The 24,377-nt window shown below is 37.7% G+C and overlaps 2 protein-coding genes, 1 long non-coding RNA gene and 1 other non-coding gene across 4 annotated transcripts; 1 reads left to right on the top strand and 3 right to left on the bottom strand.

The window, feature by feature from the left end:
- The first annotated feature begins 9,383 nt into the window (after positions 1–9,383).
- Positions 9,384–9,457, top strand: TRNAT-AGU (transfer RNA threonine (anticodon AGU)). Its single transcript has one exon. It is a non-coding gene; the product is annotated as a tRNA-Thr (tRNA).
- A 687-nt stretch (positions 9,458–10,144) lies between these two features.
- LOC132271809 (uncharacterized) lies at positions 10,145–12,051 on the bottom strand. Its single transcript, XR_009469849.1, has 4 exons — positions 11,952–12,051; positions 11,766–11,845; positions 11,505–11,600; positions 10,145–10,454 (listed from the first exon to the last, which is right to left on the bottom strand). It is a non-coding gene; the product is annotated as an uncharacterized LOC132271809 (long non-coding RNA).
- A 407-nt stretch (positions 12,052–12,458) lies between these two features.
- Positions 12,459–14,282, bottom strand: LOC132282289 (uncharacterized). Its single transcript, XM_059783906.1, has 3 exons — positions 13,875–14,282; positions 13,604–13,765; positions 12,459–12,757 (listed from the first exon to the last, which is right to left on the bottom strand). The coding sequence occupies exons 1-3, from the start codon at positions 14,233–14,235 to the stop codon at positions 12,459–12,461; spliced, it is 822 nt and encodes a 273-aa protein (XP_059639889.1). The 5' UTR covers positions 14,236–14,282.
- Positions 14,283–18,542: 4,260 nt separating this feature from the next.
- On the bottom strand, positions 18,543–23,307 carry LOC132282296 (putative calcium-transporting ATPase 13, plasma membrane-type). The gene is made up of 2 exons (XM_059783917.1): positions 23,236–23,307; positions 18,543–21,737 (listed from the first exon to the last, which is right to left on the bottom strand). Exons 1-2 carry the CDS (start codon positions 23,305–23,307, stop codon positions 18,834–18,836), a joined length of 2,976 nt encoding a protein of 991 aa, XP_059639900.1. The 3' UTR covers positions 18,543–18,833.
- Between the last annotated feature and the right edge of the window lie 1,070 nt (positions 23,308–24,377).

Genomic DNA, 24,377 nt, shown 5'->3' on the forward strand with positions numbered 1-24,377 from the left:
GCTGGTCTCTAATGCTCGGCTTTCACTTGCTGACAGGTAAGGCATCTAGCCACAAATTGTGCAACATCTTTCTTCATCCCGTTCCACCAATACTGACGTCTCAAATTATGATACATCTTGGTACCACCTGGATGAACTGCAAAGCGGGAAGTGTGAAACTCCTGTAAGACGTTCTCACGACAAACCGTGGAAACTACCAACAAACCCTTAAACCGTAGACCCCCATCTGCATGCAAGACCCAATTTTTCACTGTCTCACCACTAGAGATCAAAGCATGAATGACATCTAAATCCGGATCCTGTCTCTGTGACTCAATCACTCGTACAACAAGAGTAGGCTGAGCCACAAGACTAAACAATGCAACCCCATCTCTGCCAAATCCTTAAGCATCTTCCACTTCCGAATAGCCAAACAGGCCAGAGTCTCACGAGATTTTCGGCTTAAGGTATCTACTACCACATTTGCCTTGCCCAGATGATACTGCAAGTCAAAATTGTAATCTTCCAAGAATTCAACCCATCGTCTCTGTCTGTTATTCAAGTCCTTTTGGGAGAAAAGGTACTTGAGACTTTTATGATCTGAGTACACCTCGAATCTCTCACCATACAAGTAGTGTCTCTAACACTTCAAAGCAAACACAACTGCCGCCAACTCCAGATCATGAGTAGGGTAGTTGTACTCGTGAGTTTTCAACTGTCGAGACCCATAAGCTACTACTCTACCATCCTGCATCAATACACATCCCAAGCCATCACATGAAGTATCACAATAGATTACATAACCCAAGCCACGCTCAGGTATCACCAACACTGGAGTTGTAGTCAACCTTGTCTTCAATTCCTGGAAAGATGACTCACAGGCTTTATTCCATGCAAACTTAATCCCTTTCCGGGTTAAACGGGTCATAGACGCTGCCAAACGGGAGAAATCTTTCACAAATCTCCGGTAATAGCCCACTAGACCAAGAAAACTATGGATCTCAAACACATTCTTGGGTTGCTCCCAATTCAAAACAGCTTCAATCTTTGATGGATCAACTGACACTCCTCCTTCTAAAACAACATGTCCCAAAAACTTCACCTCTTGTAGCCAAAACTCACATTTCTCATATTTGGCATACAACCGGTGCTCCCGCAAAATCTATAAAACAATACTTAAATGGATCTCGTGCTCCTCCTGAGATCGTGAATACACGAGAATGTCATCCACGAAAACTACCACAAACTGGTCCAAGTAATCGTGAAAGACGCGGTTCATCAAGTCCATGAATGTCACTGGCGCATTAGTCAAGCCAAATGGCATAACAAGGAATTCATAATGTCTATACCGAGTGCGAAACGCCGTCTTTGGGATATCCTCATCCCTAACCCACAGCTGATAATAGCCCAACCTCAAGTCAATTTTCGAAAAACAATTGGCTTCTCTCAATTGATCAAACAAATCATTTATCCTTGGTAAAAGATACTTATTCTTAATGGTAGCACGATTAAACTTCCGGTAATCAATGCACAACCTCAAAGAACTATCTTTCTTCTTAGCAAATAAGACCGGTACGCCCCATGGTGACACACTCGGTCGGATGAAACCTTTCATCCTCAAATCATCAAGTTGTCTTTTTAATTCTTCCAATTCAACTGGTGTCATACGATACGGTGCCATAGAAATTGGCGCGGTACCTGGCATTAACTCAATAGAGAACTCCACTTCTCGATGTGGAGGCAACTCTGTCAAATCCTCTTGAAACACATCCAGAAAATTACGAACAACTATAGGGTAACCCTCTTTCATAACATTATCTTCTTCGGTTAGAAGACTAGCCAAGAAATAATCACCATAACTCCGTCCACGAACTCCATAAAATAATGAAATGTGGGAATCACTTCGATCTCCTGCGAAAAAGAAACAGTCTCCCTCAGAAGTGCAAACTGTGACTCTCCCTCTAAAACAGTCGATCGTGGCATGAAAGGAAGCTAACTAATCCATCCCGAGAATGACATCAAAGCTAGTTATCTCCATGAGGATAAGGTCAAACACAAAAGTTCGTCCAGCTATCACAATGGAACAATCCCTCACAACTCGGCTCAAAGACACTGAAACCCCAACTGGCGTATCAACATACAATGCCCGATCCATGAAACTAACCTCTAACCCTGATACAAGTGCAAATGATGATGATATGAAAGAATGAGATGCACCAGAGTCAAACAAAACACGGGCCCAAGAACCAAACACTGGAAATATACCTCGAAGAACTGATGGACCAGAAGATGCATCGGCCTAAGTAAGTGCAAAAACACGTCCCTGTGGTGCCTAAGCCTGAGGACTGCCAACCTGAACACCTGACTGCTGCACTGACATAGTAGGAGTATCCCTCCTAACTGGCCGTGAACCCTGAGAAGACATGGCAGGCTGTGGTGGTGGCGGTCTGAAACCTGACTGAACTGTAGCCGATTGTAACGGCCCCTACTCCGACCCTCTGCCACTACAGGTGCCTGCTCCTCGAATAGGACTATCCCGGATCAGATGGCCCTACTGGCCACACCCATAACAAGCTCTCGATGGCGCAGAAACTGTGGTCGAGTTCATAGGACATCTGGACTTGTAATGTCCGGGTTGCTGGCACTGAAAACAAACGACTCCACTTCTATCAGACCCAGCTGGCAAAGGAGTGGTAGGAGTGGATCGTGCAGACTGCTGCCCCTGAAACTAAAATGAACCACTCTTGTTCATGTTCTAAGAAGATCCCTCTGAAGATGGCCTTGCGTCTCTCTTTTGCTTCAATTGCTCTCTTCTTGCATCATCCTCTCTATTATCAGCCTCCAGCATCAAAGCCCTTTCCACTGCTTCAGAGTAAACCTTACTGAACTGTGCTATGATCAACGGCCTCATCCGATCATTAAAACCGGAAACAAACTTCCGAGTCTTGTTAGCTTCATCTCTCACCATTTCTGGAGCAAAACAAGAGAGTAGGGTGAACTTATTCTCATATTCCGCCACTGACATGTTCCCTTGAATAAGATTATGAAACTGGTCTTGTAACTCCCATTTCTTTGAAATTAGAAAATACTTTTCATAAAACAATTCCTTGAACTTGTCCCAACTCATCTCCTCCTCCTTGTACCGGCTCGTAACTGACTTCCACCATAGTTTGGCATCCTTAGCAAACTTATAAGTAGCTAGGATGATCTTCAAATGATCCTCCGTCACATCCATTGAAATTAGTTGAGTCTCAACTTGATCCAGGTAGTCATCTGCTGCCATTGGATCCGCACCGCCCTCAAACATAACCGACATCAGCTGAGAAAACCCCTTAATGATCTTGAGACGCTTCCGAAGCTGGCTTCTCTTCAACTTGAACTGTAAGTTATGGTGCCGACCGCGACTGAGTAGCAATCGTTGCCCTCACGGCATTTTGCAATAAACGATTCAACTCCAGTGCCACAGAGCCTTTACCCACTTCAACGGGTGCTTCAACATTATCCCTCCTGGTGGGAACAACTCTCGGGGGAATCAAGTCCCTAAGAAGTGTGTCCTTATCATTTAGCTCCTCCAGATTGGAGCTGGAGCTCTCGCCAACATCACCCCTAGTCGGTCTAGGGCCAACTTCCCTTGGTTCCTCACGCCGTGACACCGTTCTATAAAATAGAGAAAACAATTCAATAACGATAACACCAAGGTCCAACCGTGAACAACCCAACGCAAAAAGATACTGTACAAACTTTTAGCATGTAATACTATGCAATAAACACATTAATATAAGCACATAAGCACGTAAGTAAGTAAGCAATTAAGCATGCTTTTTCACATAGCAAAACACTTTTGCAAATAAGGAAATAACAATGCAAATGACTTCCCAGACAACCCTAGGTAAGCCTCTACCCGTCATCCTAATGGTATTCGAACCATCGCTCTGATACCAAATTTGTAACGACCCTAAACTAATACCATTTTAATAAAAAAATTCAGCATGACCCACCCTAACACAACCTGTTTAAATGCATTTTTAACCTGTCTCAGCACAAAAAACATATAATACATTCCAACATCCCTTTCATCCATTCATCATGCTTTAACTTAGTTCATTCTATAGTGGTACAACCACATACTATATCATCCAGATACCATAATTACAGTCCCAAAATACAAGATTAATATCAAATGTCCATAAATATAATTACAATAATAAGAGTTCACAAATCTCTATACCAAATATAACAAACTAAGATTTTACAAAAAATATGGGACTTAATACAAAAATAGCAAAAAAGTCTTCTAATCCAAATTAAGTTTGTGGTGGAAAGTCATCCACCACTTCTTTCCCGTTTCCTGAATTTTTTTAATTAAATAATAGGGTGAGCATAAAGCTCAGTAGGTAGCACTTAAGACACGCCTCTTATGTCCCAGTGAATTCAACCAAAGAATAGAGCAATTGGAATAGGGTTCATACTATACCGGGATCATATCACTTAAAAATCAACTCAAATATAAATAATATAATGTAATGGGAATGCAATGCATGTCGATGTCGCTCCCCATTTTCACATCTAAAAAATCATCACTTTCAAACTGTTAATATAACCCGCCCTTTGGTGACCCCGCAGCAACACGAGAAAAGGATTGGCTAGTGTCCCTGACCCTTGGTACCCTCGCGGCGTCATTATGGGGCCCAGCTAGCTTAACCACGCTAGGGCGACTCCCTAGTTCCCTCTAGGCTATATTAACACTCCGGCCCTTTGGTACCCCCGCGGCGACCGGGTTTTCATAAAACATTTTTCATCAAACACTTTCCCAAAATTCCCCTTTTTCATTTCAAAACAATCTTCCCAATCATGACCCATAGTATGCATGTATGTCTTGCTTTCACAATGCCATAGAATTAAGGCATTTTATATTTCACATTTGAACATACTCTACAAATATTGAGGAAAAATTACACATGCCATCACATATCATTTCTAACAAATTTTACAACAATATAGACATGTTATATCAATTATTAGACTAGAAATTAACCAAATAAACACATTCACCTACAATTCACATAGCCTATTTAATTACAACTTCTCATATAACATCTACATCATCCACAAGACAACTAATTCATAATCAAGCATGCTTTACAACAATTTAGGAGGAGTAATTCACATAGGAGCAAGAAAAACGGGAATCAAGAACCCCTACCTCAAATTTGCACAGAACCCTTAAAATGGGTCTTGAATTTCGAACTCCAAGGAGGGCAATAAATCTGGAATTGTTCGTATGGATGCGTAGAGCTTGTAGTGGGTTTCATTTTGTCTCAAACGGCACCTTAATCTACTAAGAAATGAGGAAGAAATCAAGTCTTGAAGTTTTGAAGAACAAAAAAGAAAAAGAAAAGAGAGCTACTAGATGAGAGAGAGAGAGAGAGAGAGTGATACACAGAGAGGAAGAGGACAATGAGCCTGTAATGACTCTTAAGTCATTATATTGACTTATAATTCATGTGGACTTTAATATATATATAAATAAAGTCAAAAACATTACAAAAGGAAACTAGACGGTCTCACTCTGAAAAAGGAAACCTTCCTTGTTGATGGAACTTGGGAAACAAGTCTTGTTTCTTTAGGATTGCCTTTAAAAAAACCTATTTTATTTTCTAATTATTAATTCCATGTAACTAACTACTTGGTTTTCCAATTCATCGTGTTTTTACAAGTTACAGGTAGAACGAACACCCATCGATGTTTTAATTCTTGTTCTATTAAAATCCAATTAAGTCGATGTTCCTAGTCTAACTTGAAAACCACTCTTCTCCTAGTCAGTTTCCAACTGCATTGCATTCTCCTATAAATAAATGATGCCACTACATTCTTAGAAAACTTTCCTTGTCTTCCTCTTCTTGTTTGTTGCTACTTTAGCTTGTAGGCCTATTCTTCTTGTTCTTGCAAAGTTTGATTGTTCAGAGTTAGAGCATGTGGGGTTCAACTTGTGAATCTCCAATCAATTCAAGAACCCTTATTACTTCTTCCTTTGAAGAAGAAGATCTTCTCAGTAGTTCGTTTCTCAATCTTGCCCTTGAGAAAGATGGTGAAGTAATTAGGGCGTGTAATCGGCATGTAATTAATAATAAAATTATTTCTGATGAGGGCAACAATATTGTCGTCAATGGCACTGCAGGAGGCTCATCTTCTAACACCTCTGCAGATCAAATTCAAAGGGAAGTGGTGGATACACGTTCCATAAGAAGCTCTGATAATTGGTCTTCCAATTCAGATGCTGACAAACAACAATTCTTTGCATTGCCATCAACTGCTCAGGATAGTATCTGGGAATATCATCAAAATCCTAGCAATGCACATGGTAATTCCTAATATCAATACTTATAAGTTCTTTAGTAATTGGTAACATATTTTATATCTCTAAATACATAGTTATTATATATATGTAAGAATTTGAATATATTTATTATATATATGTAAGAATTTGAATATATTAAAGGGTAAAGTGCAATACAGCCCCTGATTTATACTCTCTTCCCACTTAAACCATTCAACTCTTCGATGACGGTGGCGGCAGTGAGTTTGTAGGGTTCGATTGAGTAATTGTTTTAGTTTTCAATACGATGGAGTGCTTGTGAGAGACTATGGTAATCTTGTATCTCTGGTAACCTCGGTGCCTGTACTTTTTAAATATTCCAGGAGGTAATACTTAGTTCAGGGAGTTTTGCGTTATTAGCTGATAGTTCAGGAGGGTTTATTTCACTTTATCCTATATTAAATATGTAGATATAATAGTTTAATTTTCTTTGTTGGTTATCCTATATTAAATATGTACATATGATAGTTCAATTTTCTTTGTTGGTTATATTTGTAGGACAAGGTGCTCTGCTTTGGAACCAGAATTCTGCTGTGAATGTTGGAGCCAGTACTGTCTCAGGGAGGGGAAATAATTATATGATGAGTGGGAATCAGTATTTTTATCCAGAAACTCAAAATTTGTCTGCCAGTAGTAGTGCTACTCATCATCAATTTGGTGCTACTACAAGCTATGGTACTGGTTATTTCGATAATGGCGAGTACTATGGTTCAACGAATCAGAAGAATTATGTTGGAGACCGGTGTGAACCAAGACCTGATTTGGCTTGGCTTGGATACAACATAATCACGTTGGCTAAAGATAAAGAATGCTCCAGACAGTTGCAGGATCTTTTGAAACTTAACAGTTCTTATGCAGATTTGATACTTATGAACGTACTTGACTCTATGTTTGAGCTGATGATGGACCAGCAAGGACATCATGTCTTTGACAAATTAGTGGAAGCATACACAGGCAAAATGCAGTTGCAATTGATTGTGGAAAAAATTTTCTTACAACCCTATTCACTTAAGGAGGCAGCATTAAATCAATATGGGTGAGTATACATATCCTAAACAGTTGGTTTTTTTTTTTTTTTTTGGGGGGGGGGGGGGGGGGGGGGGGGGGGGGGTGTTTATTTTAACATGCTTATTATATTGAGCTTGACTAATGGCATAACTTGTTTAACAGCTCGTATTCAATTCTGAAACTCATCAAACAGCTGAAGAAGTCACCCTCGGCCTTCAAGATGACAGCAGCTCTATCTTCCGGATTTTTTGAATTGATGATCAACAAAACAGGCAGGCGTGTTATTACTCAGTGTTTCGTTGGATTGGATTATAAGACGAATGAGGTAATTTTATTCTCCTCTGTTTCCCTGAATTTTCCACTATATGCAGTTAACTATAAACTGGCCAAATCAAAATTCACAAAACAATATGCAATTGAAGTTGAAAATTAAGCTTTTATTTACGATCTTGCAGTATCATGAATTCATAACAATCATATGATCTCAGGTATTATACGGAGAAGCTATAAGGAATTGTATGTCATTGGCTACACACCCAGAGGGATGTGTATCCCTGAATGATTGCATTAATTGCATAACAGGTGATCACAGACAGAACCTCCTAAGCATTATCTCGAGTAACTCGGTTTCCCTTTCGTATGATCCTTCAGGGTACGTATAAATCTCATGATTCCATATCCTAGAAGCAAGACCGCTTAATTTTCATGCAATCATGTAATCGTGTTGTTTAGGTAAACTAAACCCATTTGTGTTGTTGATGGTCTTGATTTGTCCAGGAACTTTGTGGTGCAACATGTCCTAGGACTCCATAACCATGATCTTACTCTTGATATTTGCACTCGTCTCCGAGGCAACTATATACAGCTCTCAACGACCCAAACTGGCAGCCACGTAGTTGAGAAATGCATAAGATTGTCCAGAGAAGGGATGTGTTATGTGGTTGAAGAGCTTATAAAGAGCAACAGACTTCTAGAACTTGCTCGAGATCAATTTGGTAATTATGTGATCCAAACAGCTTTAAAGACCACAAAGGTGAGTCTCCATTTCTTATTTGCTTTTTTCATAAGGAAACTAGCAACTTACACTTTGATGACATATACAAATATTTGGTTATATATGTTTGTTTGTGGAATATAATTAACTATGTTCTGTTTTGCTCTGTTTTCCTTTGCAGGTTGTCGATATAGATCTTTATAAATCTCTTGCAAGGGCCCTCCAACCACATTTGTCAACTCTTCAGTACCGTAAGCCTGGAAAATATGTGGTTGAACTGATTAGAGGGGATCTGTGAAGGCAAAGTCTTATTTATGAATGAGAGAGTGTTGATTATATATGAAATTCATTCTTGTTGATGTTTTATTATGTTTCTTTTTTGTTTAGTTAGGGTAAAGTGCAATTTTGTTGCCTTTTTGTTCACGGTTAGGATGATGAGCTTTGTGTAAGGGGTGCAATTAAAGATTTGTGCAAAATGTTTTCTGGTTTTGTAGCTAAAAATATGTAAGGAGGCTTCCCCTGTTTGGTAGATAAATTGTGGGTTCCTACTTATCTAATATGACTTGAATTTTGTCTCTACTATTCTAAACAGTGTGTATGATTGATTTCCTCTAATTGTTAGTATCTATATTGATTTGGTTATGTCCAATTATTACAAGTTTTTAATTACCTCTATAAACAAGGATGGAATTCTAAGATATCAATGATTTAAGTGTTGCAAATTAACAGATATATGCTATTTTTTCCCTCTTTTTATTTGATTTTTCAAAAAAAAAAGAAAATAAAAAAAACAGATGTGGAAGGGTGGCTTGTCATAAATTAAAGTGTTGAAAATCATTTGCTTGTGTGTTACCACAGCAAATTCATTGTCCTAGATCAATTGAAGTAACCAAACAGATGTGGAAGTTGAGGGAAAAATGATTTTTGGGAGTTCCTGTGGAGTAACCAAACTTACTTACAGTACTAAATACAAAGGACACAGGACACAGCGAACTAGACTTTCTTAGTACGACACTTCGCCAACAAGCTTTCATAGCTCAGTTGGTTAGAGCACCCGTTTAGTAAGCGGGAGGTCTTGAGTTCGACTCTCAATGAAAGCAAATGCTCTCCCAGTTTCAGAGTATATTGATGTTTCTCAGGCCTGATCTATTTTTTTCCTCATTATGATACACAGGAGGTTAGAATTTAGAGTGAAACCTGTATGTATCCCTTGGATTCATTTAGGAAAACAAATATAAAATTAGTGTAGTTGTACAAATTACAAGTCATGTTCTCCTGCTGTACCTTTCTGAAAAAATGTAATGCAGAATGCAATCTAAAATTAAGTAGACATTTATAACAGAGACATGGATCATGAGAGAGAGAGAGCAAAAAGTATTTGCATTTATAACCAAACATCTATAGAAAAACCAAGTTCAATGATTTTCACATTAATTAAGATATCAGAGGCCATTAAAAATTAATCCACGGGCCATCTTTCAGGGCGAAAAGCAGATATTTGTTCATTTGCATTACTTCAATCATTGATATGATAGAATATTTATGATTATGGAGGTAAAAACACACAATTTTTTGATTAATACAAATTAAAACCAGAACGAAACAATAGTTTCTAAGAAGTAGGAAGAAAGCTCCTACAATTTATCTACCAAACTCTAATAGAGAGAGCTTTCCAGCTGACAATGATTGTGTATGGACATGGCTAAAAATTACAATTGCATACAGAGCTTGCACCCTTATATAATATATACCCACATCCACCTCACTACAGTGGAGGCTACAAAAAAGGAAGAATCATAACAGGTACGAAAATGGAAATAATCAACAAACCAAGAATAAAGTGGGTAAAATTTCTCATTTCTGTGTGCCACTAAACACATATTGACAATGCATCCAAAATTTGCTCAGCTATAGCCCAACATCAAGGGTCTTGATTAATCTTTTCGGTGAAGAATATTTAAACAAAAAAAAAAAAATCAGCTTTATTATTAAGCTTTTTGCACTATCAAGTAAACCTAAAACATTTCTACCCCTCCTCAGAACAATTAATCACCCCGAATTACTCTTCCCTCGTATGCAAGTTTGACTCTCTTTGTCCTGCAGTCATAAAACAACCAAACTAATTCAGTTCAAAGCAAGAGTCACATAATTAGTTATAGGTACCAATACTGAAAAAGCCAATCTACAAATTAGATCAAGTCAGTCAAAATACGACATTAAAATGAGAAAACAATGGCATAAAAGCAGCAAGCGGTTCAATATTGAGACGTTGGGACCAATTCAACAACCCTTCACTCCTCAGCCACCATCATGTCTATTTTCGTAACTTCTATTTTCACTCCCCATCAAATATTACAGTAAGAACAATTAGTTACAACTCCTTGCTAGATTGGTCAGTCGTTTTTGTTGCTCCTGACCATTTTAAAAACAAATTCAAGATACTAAATAATAAATTCGTCAAATGAGTTATACTGTTATATAAAATGCATGTCAAATTCTTTACACTCTTCAAACAGCATATATTTCCAAAATTTCCAAGACCATCCTTCAAATTTCCCACAAACCAGAACTTTCAAATTTTGGGGATAAGAATGATCTCTTAGGCCTTTTTTGAGAAGCAAAAAACGATTACCTTAGGCCTTTTTTGAGAAGCAAAAAACGATTACCTTTAAACATTCACTTCATCAACTTGGAAATTAAAGTAGGATATTACATCATAAATATATGGTCTGAATCTATAACTTTTAGAAGGAAAGACAGAATTTGAGCTACCAGCCTACCGATGTCTTATCTTCCACTAGGAATGGCCGTAAAGAGTGGGCCATCTGCTTTGAACCGTGTATATCCTCTGTCTATCTTTGAACAAAATATATCTCTTATCAAGAAGTCAACAAAAATAAGAACAATTGAGAAGAAAAGTCTAAAAAAAGCTTAACTTCATACAAGAATTGGCTGGTGGTCTGAGTGAAATAATAAAAACAGCAACATGGTAGTGGATGAAAATAAACAAATTAAAATTTGAAATAAGTTCTAGTAAACATGATTTCCAAAGACCTGATAATCTTCTACAAATGTGCTAGTAGCACATGGGAAAATATTCCAGCTTAAAAAGTCAATAATACGTACAAACATCTGTTTTTGACTTACATATCTCAAAACCAATATTGTGAGGATGCGTGATGGTAAATGTCTTTGGCCATAAGTTTGATTTAAAGTAGTCTCTTTTGTAGCTCAACCTTTATCCTGAAATATAATACCAGAAACATATTTTACTCTCTACATGGAGAAAATTTTCATATTACATCAACTATGACATGAAATCCCTTTTTTTTTTGGCAAGTAATTTTTTATTCAAACAAATCAGAAACTACTACTTATTACTAACAGCATAAACCCAATGATTTTCACCTTTAACATTTTTCTGACTGCATATTTCAGCACATCACTACTCAAAAACTAAATCTCTCCTTGTGGCAGACTCCTTTCCACTGGATCAAAGGATCAACAATTAGCAAAAACTTGTGGCAAACACAGAAAGATATGACAGATGAGATAAAATTCCACCTTTATAAATTTAACATATAGGACTCATACCTTGAGTTTCACTTAAATGGTTCTGATTGGCAGTCTCTTTCATACTAGAATTTAAAGCCCGCGCAAGACGTTTCACATGAACTAATCTAACACTTCTTGATCTACCTGGACCAAAGCCTCCAACTTGTAGACTTATAATATAAAAGAAAGGAGAATATACACACACACACACACACATATATAAATTGGTTTTATCTACATTATCATTATTTATGGTCCCTACTTGAACTTGTATGACTCAAACCACATCAAAAAAGAAAGGTTGGACTGGTGACAATTTGATGATTATATGTTTTAATGTTAATTGTACGGGTGGGGTCAGTAGCTGACAATAATGATACCAGTAGTAGTTTAAGATTTTCAGAACTCAAGAGTGGTCATACTTAGAAGCCCCAGCCTTGTTGGCAAAACCCACTGGTGGCCAAGAAAGTGGTGGATGGGCAAGGAAAGAAACTTTGCCTAACAGCATCAAAGGACGGAGTTGAGGCGAGGAAAAGCTTTCTTAGTTCATGTTTGATCTGCAAGTTTGATAGATCTATCTCTTTTTTGAACCAGGTGGCAAAGCTGACCAGTAGGGATTGGAGTAGTGGTATCCAAGCTTCCAGATTTTCTGCTCCTATTTATTCTTCCTTCAGTTTTGGAAGCAAGTAAAGTGTGATGAAGGTGGAGCAGACGAGTGAGGATGCTTGTTGCTGCTGCATCAGTGATCATTTCAAATGGCTGTTCCTGGTGCTGAGAAGGAAAAGAGTAGATTGTGTTTGCCATCAGAATCTCACTAGCTGAGGACGACCACGGCTGTGTGAAGCCTGCTCGCCGTGAGGGCTGGTGCAATTTTTACAGAAACGATGACAGTAATGGATGGAGAAAATACTTTTATGTTATTTTATATGGCCAACAGGTGATATTGGGATGGGGCAGATGAGTTGAGATGGGTCAGATCGAAGGCATTTTTGAGGTGAGATTTGTGACAGGGTGCTTCAAGGAGAAAACCGCCAGGGATTCTCACTAAGGCAATGTGGCTCAAAAGAAGCTCCTCCCGAGGTCACTTTCTTTGGATAGGTGGCAACCCTTTTGACCTCTCGAAGAGAAGAAAAAATATTGTTAATTGGTGCTACATTTGCAACAGGGGCGAAATTAGTTGATCAGTTGGTCATCTTTTTGTTGTACTTCTGGTGGCAAGAGATCTCTAGCACTTCTTTTTGCTCCTCTACGGAGCCAACCAGATGAGAAGCCTAAATGAGTTGAATTTAGTGCTTGCTAGCTAGAGAGAATGTCGAGTTAGAGAAGTTTGGAGGGTGATTCCCTTTTATCTTTGGTGGAGCATTTTAGGCTTCATGTCCTGAGCTCCCAATTTTTTGGATTACTGGGAACTCTATTGGCCAACCCCAGGTAATTGGGAAAAGACTTGGTGTTGTTGTTGGTAACTCCTCTTCGCTGATGGATTCTTTTGCAGAGTTGTTGTTGAGATGAGAGTATAGTTTAGTGATTTTTCCTCATGAGCTACTTCCTGTGTGCATTTGTGCACCCAGCTTTGCTGCTTTTTTAGGATATGTTTACTTCTAAAAAATTAATCATTGCTACCCTGTAAATCTCATGTTGCTAAAAAGAATTTCATTGAACTGTACATGGACAAAAATCAGAACTAAACTTACAGTTTGTTCTTGCATTTTCCTTTGCTGCAACATCTGCTCCAATTTGGTGAGTGGCACCAAGCCTACCCACAGGAGTATTCAATAATCTTGCAAGATGTCTAATTTTACTGAGACGTAACCTTTGAGGGAGTTTAGCTGAATTTTGACCTCCACCTTCCGCGCCTATCATATGTAGTCACAAAGAAATAGTAAATCTACATACTCGTGCTGTTTTTAACTGCCTTATAGAACTTTATACATTTTCCAAATACAAAATGCATGATGAGTTTACCCTCAGATTTTGTAGCTGATGCATTTAGAGTCTCTTGTCCACTGTCAAATCCAACATGCGCTACAACGTCACACTGGACACTAAGTTCCAAATCAGCAACTAACGCTTGATTTTCATTCTGTGTCTTTAGTTCACCTCTAGCTGCTATACTTGTTTTTACATGCCGAGAATCCAATTGGGCATTTTCGGCTCTTTGTCTACGTAGTTGATAATTTCTACGGCGTCTAGCAAGATGTTTTTCCCTCTGTTCAAGACTCATGGATTGTCTTCTTTGTCTGTCCCGCATACGCCGTCGTTCTCTTTCTTGCTCCCTCTGCAGAGTGTGCCACTCAGGTCTTTCTGAAACTTCTTCAACTGTCATTTGAAAATCGCTTATGCACGTTCAATAAATTCGTGATCTGGCTTCAATTTGAGCAAATTCTTCTGCAATCGTGAAATAATCAATTTTTAATTTTCCTTCATTCACTGGAATCACTACAAAAACCAATACTTCATGCACTAAAAGAGGAGTAATCAACATTTCAAAACCCTAAAGTATGGCATATACTGTCAACTGCTTCATCATACACTCTAAAAGTAGTTTCTGGGTGCCATGGTCCATTATTACTTATCTACAAAGGAAATTGTTGCCATGGTCCATGGATAAATACAGAAGAAAGATGAGTTTCTGGGTGTGTACTAATTACGATGAGATTCTCTGTTCTTCTGAAACATTCCTAACAAACTTAAAATAATTTCCAGTCATTGTTGATTTATTATTATTATTTTTTTTTTTGCTAAGCTCCAATTATAAATTGAAACAACCATCAGAAGCAAAAACCGCAAGGTAAATTGACTATCCATATTACACTAATCAACCAATCATGACTTCTTTACTGACAATTATATACAGTGAAATGAATCAATCAACATTCAAACCTTTGATTATACTTTAAAATTTTGAAGATGCAAAAAGATAGTCCTAATGCTGATTGCTTTTACAGCTTCTTCTGATCTGAAAAATCCAATGGCACTTGATCATAAAAATTAAGTTGAATATATTATAGGAAAAAACATCATATCAAGCTGCATAGAATGCTCTATAGAATCATTGACTAATAAATTCTTAGATAAATGGAGTTAAAATCAGAAGATGTCATCACCTCCTTAGTGATACCAATAAAGCACAGCTAAGAGTTCAATTTTCGAAGTAAAATCAGTTGGGTTAGGATTTAGCGAAATCAAAGCTCGAGACCTTTGCTCTATCCAAGAGCTAATCTTCCCTAGCAAAACAGACGAGAGAGCAGATTCTTTACTCTATTTTAATCCAATTCTCCCAAAATATATCCAAGGAAAATCTACTTCAACTAAAAAGATTTTGCTGCATCCAATCAAAGTTGAGTAAGCACTTCAGTTGGTTCAAAAAAATCAAGCAAAATTTAGAACAGATATAGATCTTCTTTCTATTTTTATTTTTAGATTTTATAAACAATAAAACACCTCTTTTAAACATATAATTGAAAGTAAGGATTAGAAGAGATAATAAAATGACAAAATATCCCATAAGAACATCTCTGGCCAAACAACAACAGCGGCTTTGTGCAATTTCAGTATCGAAAACAACAGTTTCAAGACTCAATATATATATATATAACCTAGGTAGCGTGTGGACATGGGTTCGAACCCAAAGCAGTCACTTTGTTCCAATCTATGTCGAAAGTTAGGTTTGTCTTTTATTGATTATAATCTTAATCCAAATTGAAAAGTAGAATAATGGAAGGAATAACCCAAAGCAGTCACTTTGTTCCAATCTATGTCGAAAGTTAGCGTGTGGACATGGGTTCGAACCCAAAGCACGCTATTGATTATATATATATGTATATGCATTTGCAGTTGAGCGGCTTGAGCCTTTACAGAACATTGAAAGGAAAGGGAAGGAATAAGAAAACCATAACGCTAAAGCCCTGCAATCAACTGATCATATATATATATAGGTATTCATACAATGGCTAAAAGAAATTGATGGTCGAAATTTTTTTGAACTTCTAATACAAAAGAGAAAACGAAATGATATTTGGAATCTAATAAAAGGCCGTACATTAATTTCTTATGACATGGATCAAGAAATGACTTTTAATGGAGCAACATCATCTACCAACGCATATATATTGTGATTTTGTATGAATAGATTGGTGATAGGATTGGGAAGGAAGACCTACCTGTGATTATGGTGATCTTAAGCCGGAGAATAAGCGAGTGAACAAAAACACAAACGTAACTGTAAAATATAGATACACTCGTACAAATATATAGATGTGTTTGTGTGTGTATATATATATATATAATATAATCGTCACCTACCAGCGTTGGTTTTGTACACGCAACTTCATTGTACCATGTAATAAATGATCTCAATTCAATTCACAAGGTGTCAAACAAATTCTGTTTCTGTAGTACGAGTATATATATATATATGATATAAATAACATTATAGGAGTAATATAATATACTCCCTTCTTTAAAGTTCACAGTCATTCGACCGTTCTGATTCGGGTTAAAAATTTGGCAAATCAGTAACCGCCACCTCATGCTCATAAGGTGTTTGCCATCACATACATCTTTTACATTTTTTATTTTTGGGACTATTAGTCATAATTTTATCTATTTTATTCACCATTTTTGAAAAAAAAAAAAAAAAGTTCTATTAATAATTTTTATTTTGGAATAGCGTGTCCTTTTTATTTGCTAAATTAATATGATCTGAAACTTATTTTTCATATTTTAAAATAGTGAAGCGATAAAAGAAAAAAGTGACAATTATGGCCAAAAACTACTCAGTGTATTTTGCGGTTAAAACCACTCCTTGCAGTCCAAATTTACTCAAGGCAGGCCAATGTAAGGTGACTGCAAAATAAATTGATAATTAATTGAGCAAATCAGAAGAGAGAGAGATTCACTATCTTAATAAAAGCACAAATAACTGATTAATTAAATGTTAGCAAAGTTATAACTACAACAGTTTAGATTTAATGCCAGAATCACCAGCATGGAATGATATGACAGACCTCCATGAAAAGAGGTTGCCAAACTAAACTAATAAACTATAGAACACCCTTTCGCTATGTTGGTTCCTTTTAAATTAGGTTATTTGTTAGTTATGGGCCGACTGTAATGGGCAAAGGCATAGTGTTGTGGCCAAATTTGGGCTGTTTGCTCCTCTTTTGTTTCGCTCTATATGGTTGGCTTGTTCTGGCCGAAGGCCCTTCATGTACTATTTACATATATATATATATATATATATATAGTTGTTTAAAGGAAAAAAAACATAACATTAATGTTATAATGTTATGTATGATTTTTTAGATATTTATTATCAATTGCCTCAAAAAAAAATAATAATAATAATAAATTGTATTATTTTATACAATATCACACAAGTAAGCATAACTAGGACCATACCAAAGTAACCAAACTATTCAATAATTTAATGGTATTTGTAATTTGAGAGTTTAAGTCACTGTTATCTGAAGATCTTTTGTTCTTTCGGTTGGGCTTTGGCTTTAGCTTAAGCTCTGGGTTAGCTCTTCATAGCTAAGGGTTGGTAGCCTATGGGCTTTGTTTGCCCTCTCAGGGCTGTTTTGGCCGAAGGCCTTTATTGTAAACCTTTTTCATTTATACAATTTGCTTAAAATTTCAAAAAAAAAAAAAAAAAAAAGAAAAAAAAAAGCTGGGTGTGTGAGAGCTTGCGCCAGGATGGTGAAAAAGAAAAAAAAAACAGAAGAAAAGAAGGATAGCCATACCAATGTCAATAAATAGATATCAGTACTGTAAATAATTTGAATATGCCCGGTCTAATTTGAAAATATTTTTTCAGAAACACAAAATAATGCTAAATATGCTCACAAAAAAAAAAAAAAAGGTTTACAAACTATTCACGAGTTCCTCAAAATATAAATAACGGCCATCCAAAAAATAATCATCACAGTTATTATCAATAATTGTTTACTAAAATGCACTATAACGAAAACCATATTTAAATGGAAAAAAAAATGCCCTGTTTTTTCCCCCCAAATTAATGCCTTTGAACGCACGTGACATACACGTGACATAACAAGAAGTAGATTGATTGTAGACCACTCTGATAAGCAAACTTGATATATATATATATATATATATATATATATATATATATATAGTCCCTGACAGTCTGTAGTCAACTTGTCCACATTTGTGGATTGATTGCATAATTGCTACTTGCAAAAAGCACAAGAGACGACTCAAGCTTGACTTCACTTTCTGCATTGTATCACTCTATATTTTCTCATTCCATCAATGGATTCTTGCGATTCTTCACGCGTACATGCTGAGGTAAGTGCGCACACGCTTTGTATCATAATCGATTGTTTAAATTACTTTCTATATTTTTGGTTTGATGTTGATGACATACTTTGCAAGTTCCTAATTGTTTACACACTGGAGAAGAAAACACGTATGTGGTATATACGCACTACCTATATATATTGACAATTATGTAACACGAAAAGCTAATTAATATATTTCTCGATCTATTCTCTTTTGCAGCATGTTAAATTTTGTTTTCCTTGTTATATTTGGTCATGCTTGGTTTGGTTGCTGAGTAATTATAGAGAGAAAGAAACTGAAATTATGAACTTGAGACTTGAAAGCACAAAATCTGTTAACAGTGGATATAATATATAATTGACATGGTTCTGAAGTTCTTAATTTAAGGAACAAAACAACATCTTAAGATACATTTTTACAACACTAAGACACCTGCTGCCGCTAAGTATGAGTGCATACCTCCAAGTCACAACGGAACAATCTTACAAGATTGGTACTAAAATAGGGATGAAGTGAGAAATTCAAGCAAATCCTATGTAAGAGAGCAGATGGTGTCATTTTAAGACTGAACATTCTACTCCTACCCTGTAGATTCTGAGTGGATACTAAAGTGGGAATTCAAGCAGACTCTGAGAGTGCAGCAGAGGTTGTCATACTAACCGAATTCTGAGGGAGCAAAGGTGATCTCATAGAGCTTCCTTTTCTGATGAAACCCCACGTGCACTTGCCATTCCAATTGATGTTCCACCCTCCAGACCAGTCATTTTTAATGAAAATCGACACGCACTTTACAGCCCAGTCGATCGGCCACGAAACTATCCCAATCAGAAAACAGCAAGTCCACAGCTTCCAATTCAGGCTTGCGGTGTGGATGGTAATTTGTTCAATCACAACAAATACCAAGTGACACATTTGAAAAGCACAGACAGCCACCCAAAACCAGCCGTTTTGGAGGACACCCTTGAATACATTCTTCTCCTGTTGCTCCCTGGCATTAAATTGGTTGAAGAACTGGCAAATAACAAAGCTATTGAAAATCAAGGATTTACCAGCCTTTTCACTGATGCCCAGAATGGCTTGTCCTTTGTATAAAAGAGCCACTGAAAAACCTATCTGATATAGAGCTTGAGTGACTATGTTTCTCCACATGGCTAAGGTTACTAGTGGGCTATTTGGTGGCATGGTCATTAGTTTCTCAGTTGGGGGCTCTGTCAGCAGCGCCAAGCCACCAAGGAAGGCCACAACTAAGTTCACCCAGATCAATTCTAATGATGTTATAGGGGCATCACCTGAAAATATGATTGCAATTAAGTTTATTGCTGCCCCAGAGATTGTCATGGTGAGCTCGAGTTGGATGAACTTTTGTATGTTGTTAAAAATGCATCGCCCACTCTTGAATATGGAGACTAAGACACTGAAATTCCCATCCCGAATTATAATGTCAGAGCTCTCTTTTACCTTTTCTGAACTCCAACTTCCCATTGCCAGCCCTATGTCAGCTTGTTTTAGTGCCGGAGCATCATTTGTTCTCTGTCCAATGGCTGCAACTATCTCACCTTTTTGTCTCAAACACTTGATCAAAAGCAGCCTGTCAGATGGCAGGGAATTGCCCATAATACGGATTCGATCAACCTTCTCCATTCTCCCTTCATCAGTGAGGTTCCGAAACTTTTCGCCTGTAAGCACCAATGCATCTCCGCCTGGGGTCAGCAATCCACACTTCAGAGCAATGGGTTCAAGTGATGAAACATCATCTCCTGAGACCAGTACAATCTTAACTCTACCTGCCTTACAAGTTTTAATGGCTTCTCTTGCTTCTCTTGTATCTTCCCATTTAGTGTTTCTCAGACCCAGCATTCCTATCAAGATTAAGTCGTTTTCCTCAAGTATTTGGTCATCAGTAGGTTTGCAAGAAAAGGCTATCATAAGATCAAATGCCATCATCTCTCTTTCAGCTTGCTCAATGACCTGTTCATCCATGTTGTGCTTGTTCCCTTCACGGTCATAGTAATGTGAGCAATCGGCCAATATTGTCCTCGCAGGTCCTTTCCAGTGCAAGTACATCTCTTTTCCTCCATCACTACCTTTCTTCTCCATCAATACCCCACATGGTTCTTCACGGTAGTTAGATCCATTCTGCTTGAGAATGGAACAATTTTGCTCCAAAATCTCCTTTCTCATGCCCAACCTCTCTTCAGCCCAGCATTGCAATGCCGCCTCTGTTGATGTGCCAATTCCATAGCGCAGGGCTTCAACAACGTTTGGTGATATTTCCAAGCTTTCATTGATGAATTCTTTTCCAATCCAAAATTTGTCAACTTCCACCCCACCAATTCTGTCAGTGCAGATGGTAGTGATTGAGCCCATATTGACAGAAGCTTGTAAATTCAATTCACTTACTTTGTCAGACGCTACCTTCCAATTCCCGTAAGTGATGGCAAGAGTAATAACAAAAGGAATTCCTTCCACCATCCCTACCAGTGATATGCTAAGTAAGGTCAAAACTCTTGTGCTCTTGAGAGAATTTACAAAGATTCTAAGTGCCGTTGGTTCCCCCTTGGAAGCTCCGTAGCCATTCTCATCATCCATCTTTCCCAGTTGAAATCGCAGGAACAATGCCACAAGATCAATGATACAGATGAGAAGCCCTGCCCAATGTGTGCCAGTGCTCACCTTATCAAGATGGGATTCTAATGTAGTCTTCTTGGTAGAGGAATGCATTGCGGTCCTCATCATCTCACTCCATGCTGTATTCGTGCCCACAGATGTCACAATCATTCGAGCATTACCATTAATCACTCTGGCACCATGAGACAAAAATGGGTTTTGATCATCAATTAATTGCAACCCATCATCTAATTCCAAGGCTTCACCAGCTACGAACAAACCATCAGCGGGAACATGATATCCCCTCTTCAATGATACTATGTCACCACAAACAACGTCTGCAATAGAGATCTGCTTGAGGCTTCCCCCTCTCACCACATCAACCTGCATTTCTGTCTCCTTTGACAACTTTTGCTTATTTGCCTTCTCCCAGTATCTTTTTTCATGCCGATAGTTGCGTATCGCTGGAAAAGTAATAAGTATGATGATGGTGAGAATCACGAGAGCACTGTCGAACCAACAATACTGCAACCCTTCCTTCTTGACCCCAAAGGCAATGGACAGAACAGCAGCCAATATAAGGACAAAAATGGTGTAATTGTTGCAAGCTTCCAAGAGGAAACGAAAGATGGATGGCATAGGAGCCTGAGTTTGAGTGAGTGTGTATGGTCTGCGTTGAGCAAGATCTTGCTCATCACCAGGGATACCATTTTCCAAATCAGTGTCTAATGCCACTGCAACTCCTTGCACACCGAAGTCACGTAGCGGATCCAGATTCTTCTCTTCTACAATCTTGTTGATAATTATACGTTGGCAATGCTGGGGCTCAATGCCCCTTTGGGGGTTCTCAAATGTTGAGGAATCCTCATGGGAGGCTGGTAACGTATCAGCACTTTCTACATTAATTTCCCTATCCTGAAATATAGAAAATTCAGGATTTAAAATCCTAGAAGTAGTAGGGCATTGTTAATTAGTGCTACAAATTAATATTGGTTCTCTGGTATTGACTCAAACCTTATGACAATTAGGTCTTGACATATGCTGCAAATTGCATTTTGGTAAATGTTGTGATAGAAGTCTTCTATTTGATTGTTGGGCTATCAACACTAATGAAAAAGGGTGCTTTTCAAATGTCCAAGAAGTTTATGGGTCAAAATATTGTTTAGATGAAAACCACAATATATTGAGGCAAAAGAGGTTGATCAATCAAGGTTGTCCAGAATGCAACAGGCTAGTCAAGTAATTAAGGTTCAATTGTTCGGACACCACTGTAAGTGCTTAACAATAAAGGGACAGTTTGACCTGTCAACCATGTTCTAGTAAGCTCTGAATGTTTGGATTGAATGATCAAACCTTTCCCAGAGTTGGTGTCAATCATTGTTTCTGATTTTGAAACTACTTGTATTGCTTATAAATACCCTCCATATAAGGAGGAAAAACAAGAGAGAATTAGAAAGTGATTGCAAGTTTGTCACAGGATAGAAGAGGTATATGATCTTTCATTTCTTTTGTAGATCAGATGTTTATTACCACCACAACAAACTGGAGTGAAAGAATTGGTTTTAGGTTGTGATTGCAGTTCAATATGGCAAGTATGTACGAAGTTCTAAAAACAAGAACAATATCAGTCTTTTGGCAAAGGACAATATCACATATGGAGAAGAAGATGTTGAAGATTTTGGATCTTAAGAAAATAAATCAACAAGTACCCCTCTCTCTCTCTCTGGATTATAATTGTTTTCGTGAGTGACCAAAAGCTTTTAAAATTGAAATTTAAGTCGTGTTGACTTGATTTCGTTGCCATATCCCAGATGATGAAGTGATTAATGCTTTGATGCTTATAGTACAGTTGTAGGATTGAATTATTTACTCCTTGATTTAGGGCTAAGTGGTTGGTAATTAGTTACCTATTTTAGTTCAATCCTATTCTATAAATTGAATTTAACACCATCAATGAATATGAAGAATATAATTTTAATTCTCGTAATCTTTCTCTAAATTTCAAGATGGTATCAGAGCCATCATTGAACCGTACCTTTGAATCTCTTTGAATTTATCTTTGAAATTCAAAGACCCATGCATACCCATATACAGAAATTCAAAGACCCATCCATACCCATACACATATGGTCACCATACTCAACATCTTTGTCCGTCCCTTTAGAAAACTAGTTTCTGACTCCCATTTTTTCATAGGTTTGAACAACAAAATGGGATCCTGTGATGTAATTGCATACTAAGAAACCTCCAACTTCCAGATCATGGTCCAATGAGAAGGCATGCCATCCCTACTGGAACACAATGGAGCCACTAATATTGAATATTGTTACTATCCACCATCGCCCAATTTATCCTCAAGATGAGTTTTCTGACCAACTAATTCTGATTTTCAAATCCCAGTTCATAATTTAACCCAATCATCTCTCTCTCCTCTCCACCTCATCCCTTCCACCAATCTCCCATCACAAGCCGCAGCCACTGCCATCACAAGTCGCTGCCATTCCGAGCCACTGCCATCTCAAGCCGGATCTTCTTCACTATTAGCCGTCACCGGATCTTCTTCATCATCGCATCGCCAGATCAAACCGCCAGTTCGTCTTCTCCACGGTATAGAACATATATTTGTTCTTCTGATCTATATATATATATTATTATATATCAAAACATCCTATTCGTCTTCTCTGTGTTTCATATCCATTATGTTTGCATAAAAGTCCACTTCCTTTTATGATTATACATTCTGATGTTTGGGGTCCGTCCAAAGTCATTACTTTAGGTGGATCCCGTTGGTTTGAACGTTACTTTTATTGATGATTGTACCAAGATGACCTGGTTGTGCTTGATGAAGTCCAAAGGTGAAGTGAACTTATTGTTTCAGAAGTTTCATAAAATGGTTGCAACTCAATACAATGCACATGTTCAGGTTCTCCGTAGTGACAATGGTGGAGAATATCAGAGTTTTGACCTTCTACAGTATTTGGAAGCACATAGAACTATTCATCAAACCACTTGTTCCAATACATCCCAGCAAAACGGGGTTGCAGAGCAAAAAAATGGTCACTTGTTGGAGGTTATTCGTGCTTCATTGATAGAAGCGCATATGCCATTATCGTATTGGGGAGAAGCACTTACCTTTGCAGCATATCTAATCAATCGAGTACCTTCCAGCGCTATTGACTTCCGGACACCATTACAGGCTCTCACTGACGCAGTTGTTGCCCCAACCGTCCCAAATCTACCTCCTCATGTCTTTGGTTGTGTAGCATTTGTACACCTCCATAAGCATCAACGCAACAAGCTAACTCCTCGAGCATTGCGATGTGTTTTTCTCAAATATGCTACTCATCAAAAGGGATATCGCTGTTATCACCCTCCAACTCGACGAATGTTTATCACAATGGATGTTGTCTTCCATGAAGACTCGATGTATTTTTCATCTGTATTTGAACTTTAGGGGGAGTACCAGAACGAAATTCAAACTCTAGATTATGATTGCCACACTTTTGAGGATGGCGACTCTAGTGTTAATGACTCACAAGTTGAACCAACCAATCA

The sequence above is a fragment of the Cornus florida genome, unplaced genomic scaffold, assembly GCF_030987335.1.
Source record: "Cornus florida cultivar Cherokee Brave unplaced genomic scaffold, ASM3098733v1 CherokeeBrave_3.0.0_Hap2_Chr01, whole genome shotgun sequence".
Lineage (NCBI taxonomy): Eukaryota > Viridiplantae > Streptophyta > Magnoliopsida > Cornales > Cornaceae > Cornus > Cornus florida.

What these genes read in the sequence shown, in the direction of transcription:
- LOC132282296 (XM_059783917.1), bottom strand. Translation starts at nt 23,307, where the DNA reads ATGGCAGTGGCTGCGGCTTGTGATGGGAGATTGGTGGAAGGGATGAGG. An exon ending in GAGGAGAGAGAGATGATTGG is followed by an intron (nt 21,738 to 23,235) that starts GTTAAATTATGA and finishes TCTATATTTCAG; the next exon opens with GATAGGGAAATTAATGTAGA.
- LOC132282289 (XM_059783906.1), bottom strand. Translation starts at nt 14,235, where the DNA reads ATGACAGTTGAAGAAGTTTCAGAAAGACCTGAGTGGCACACTCTGCAG. An exon ending in ATCAGCTACAAAATCTGAGG is followed by an intron (nt 13,766 to 13,874) that starts GTAAACTCATCA and finishes TACATATGATAG; the next exon opens with GCGCGGAAGGTGGAGGTCAA. An exon ending in GGAAAATGCAAGAACAAACT is followed by an intron (nt 12,758 to 13,603) that starts GTAAGTTTAGTT and finishes CACGGCGAGCAG; the next exon opens with GCTTCACACAGCCGTGGTCG.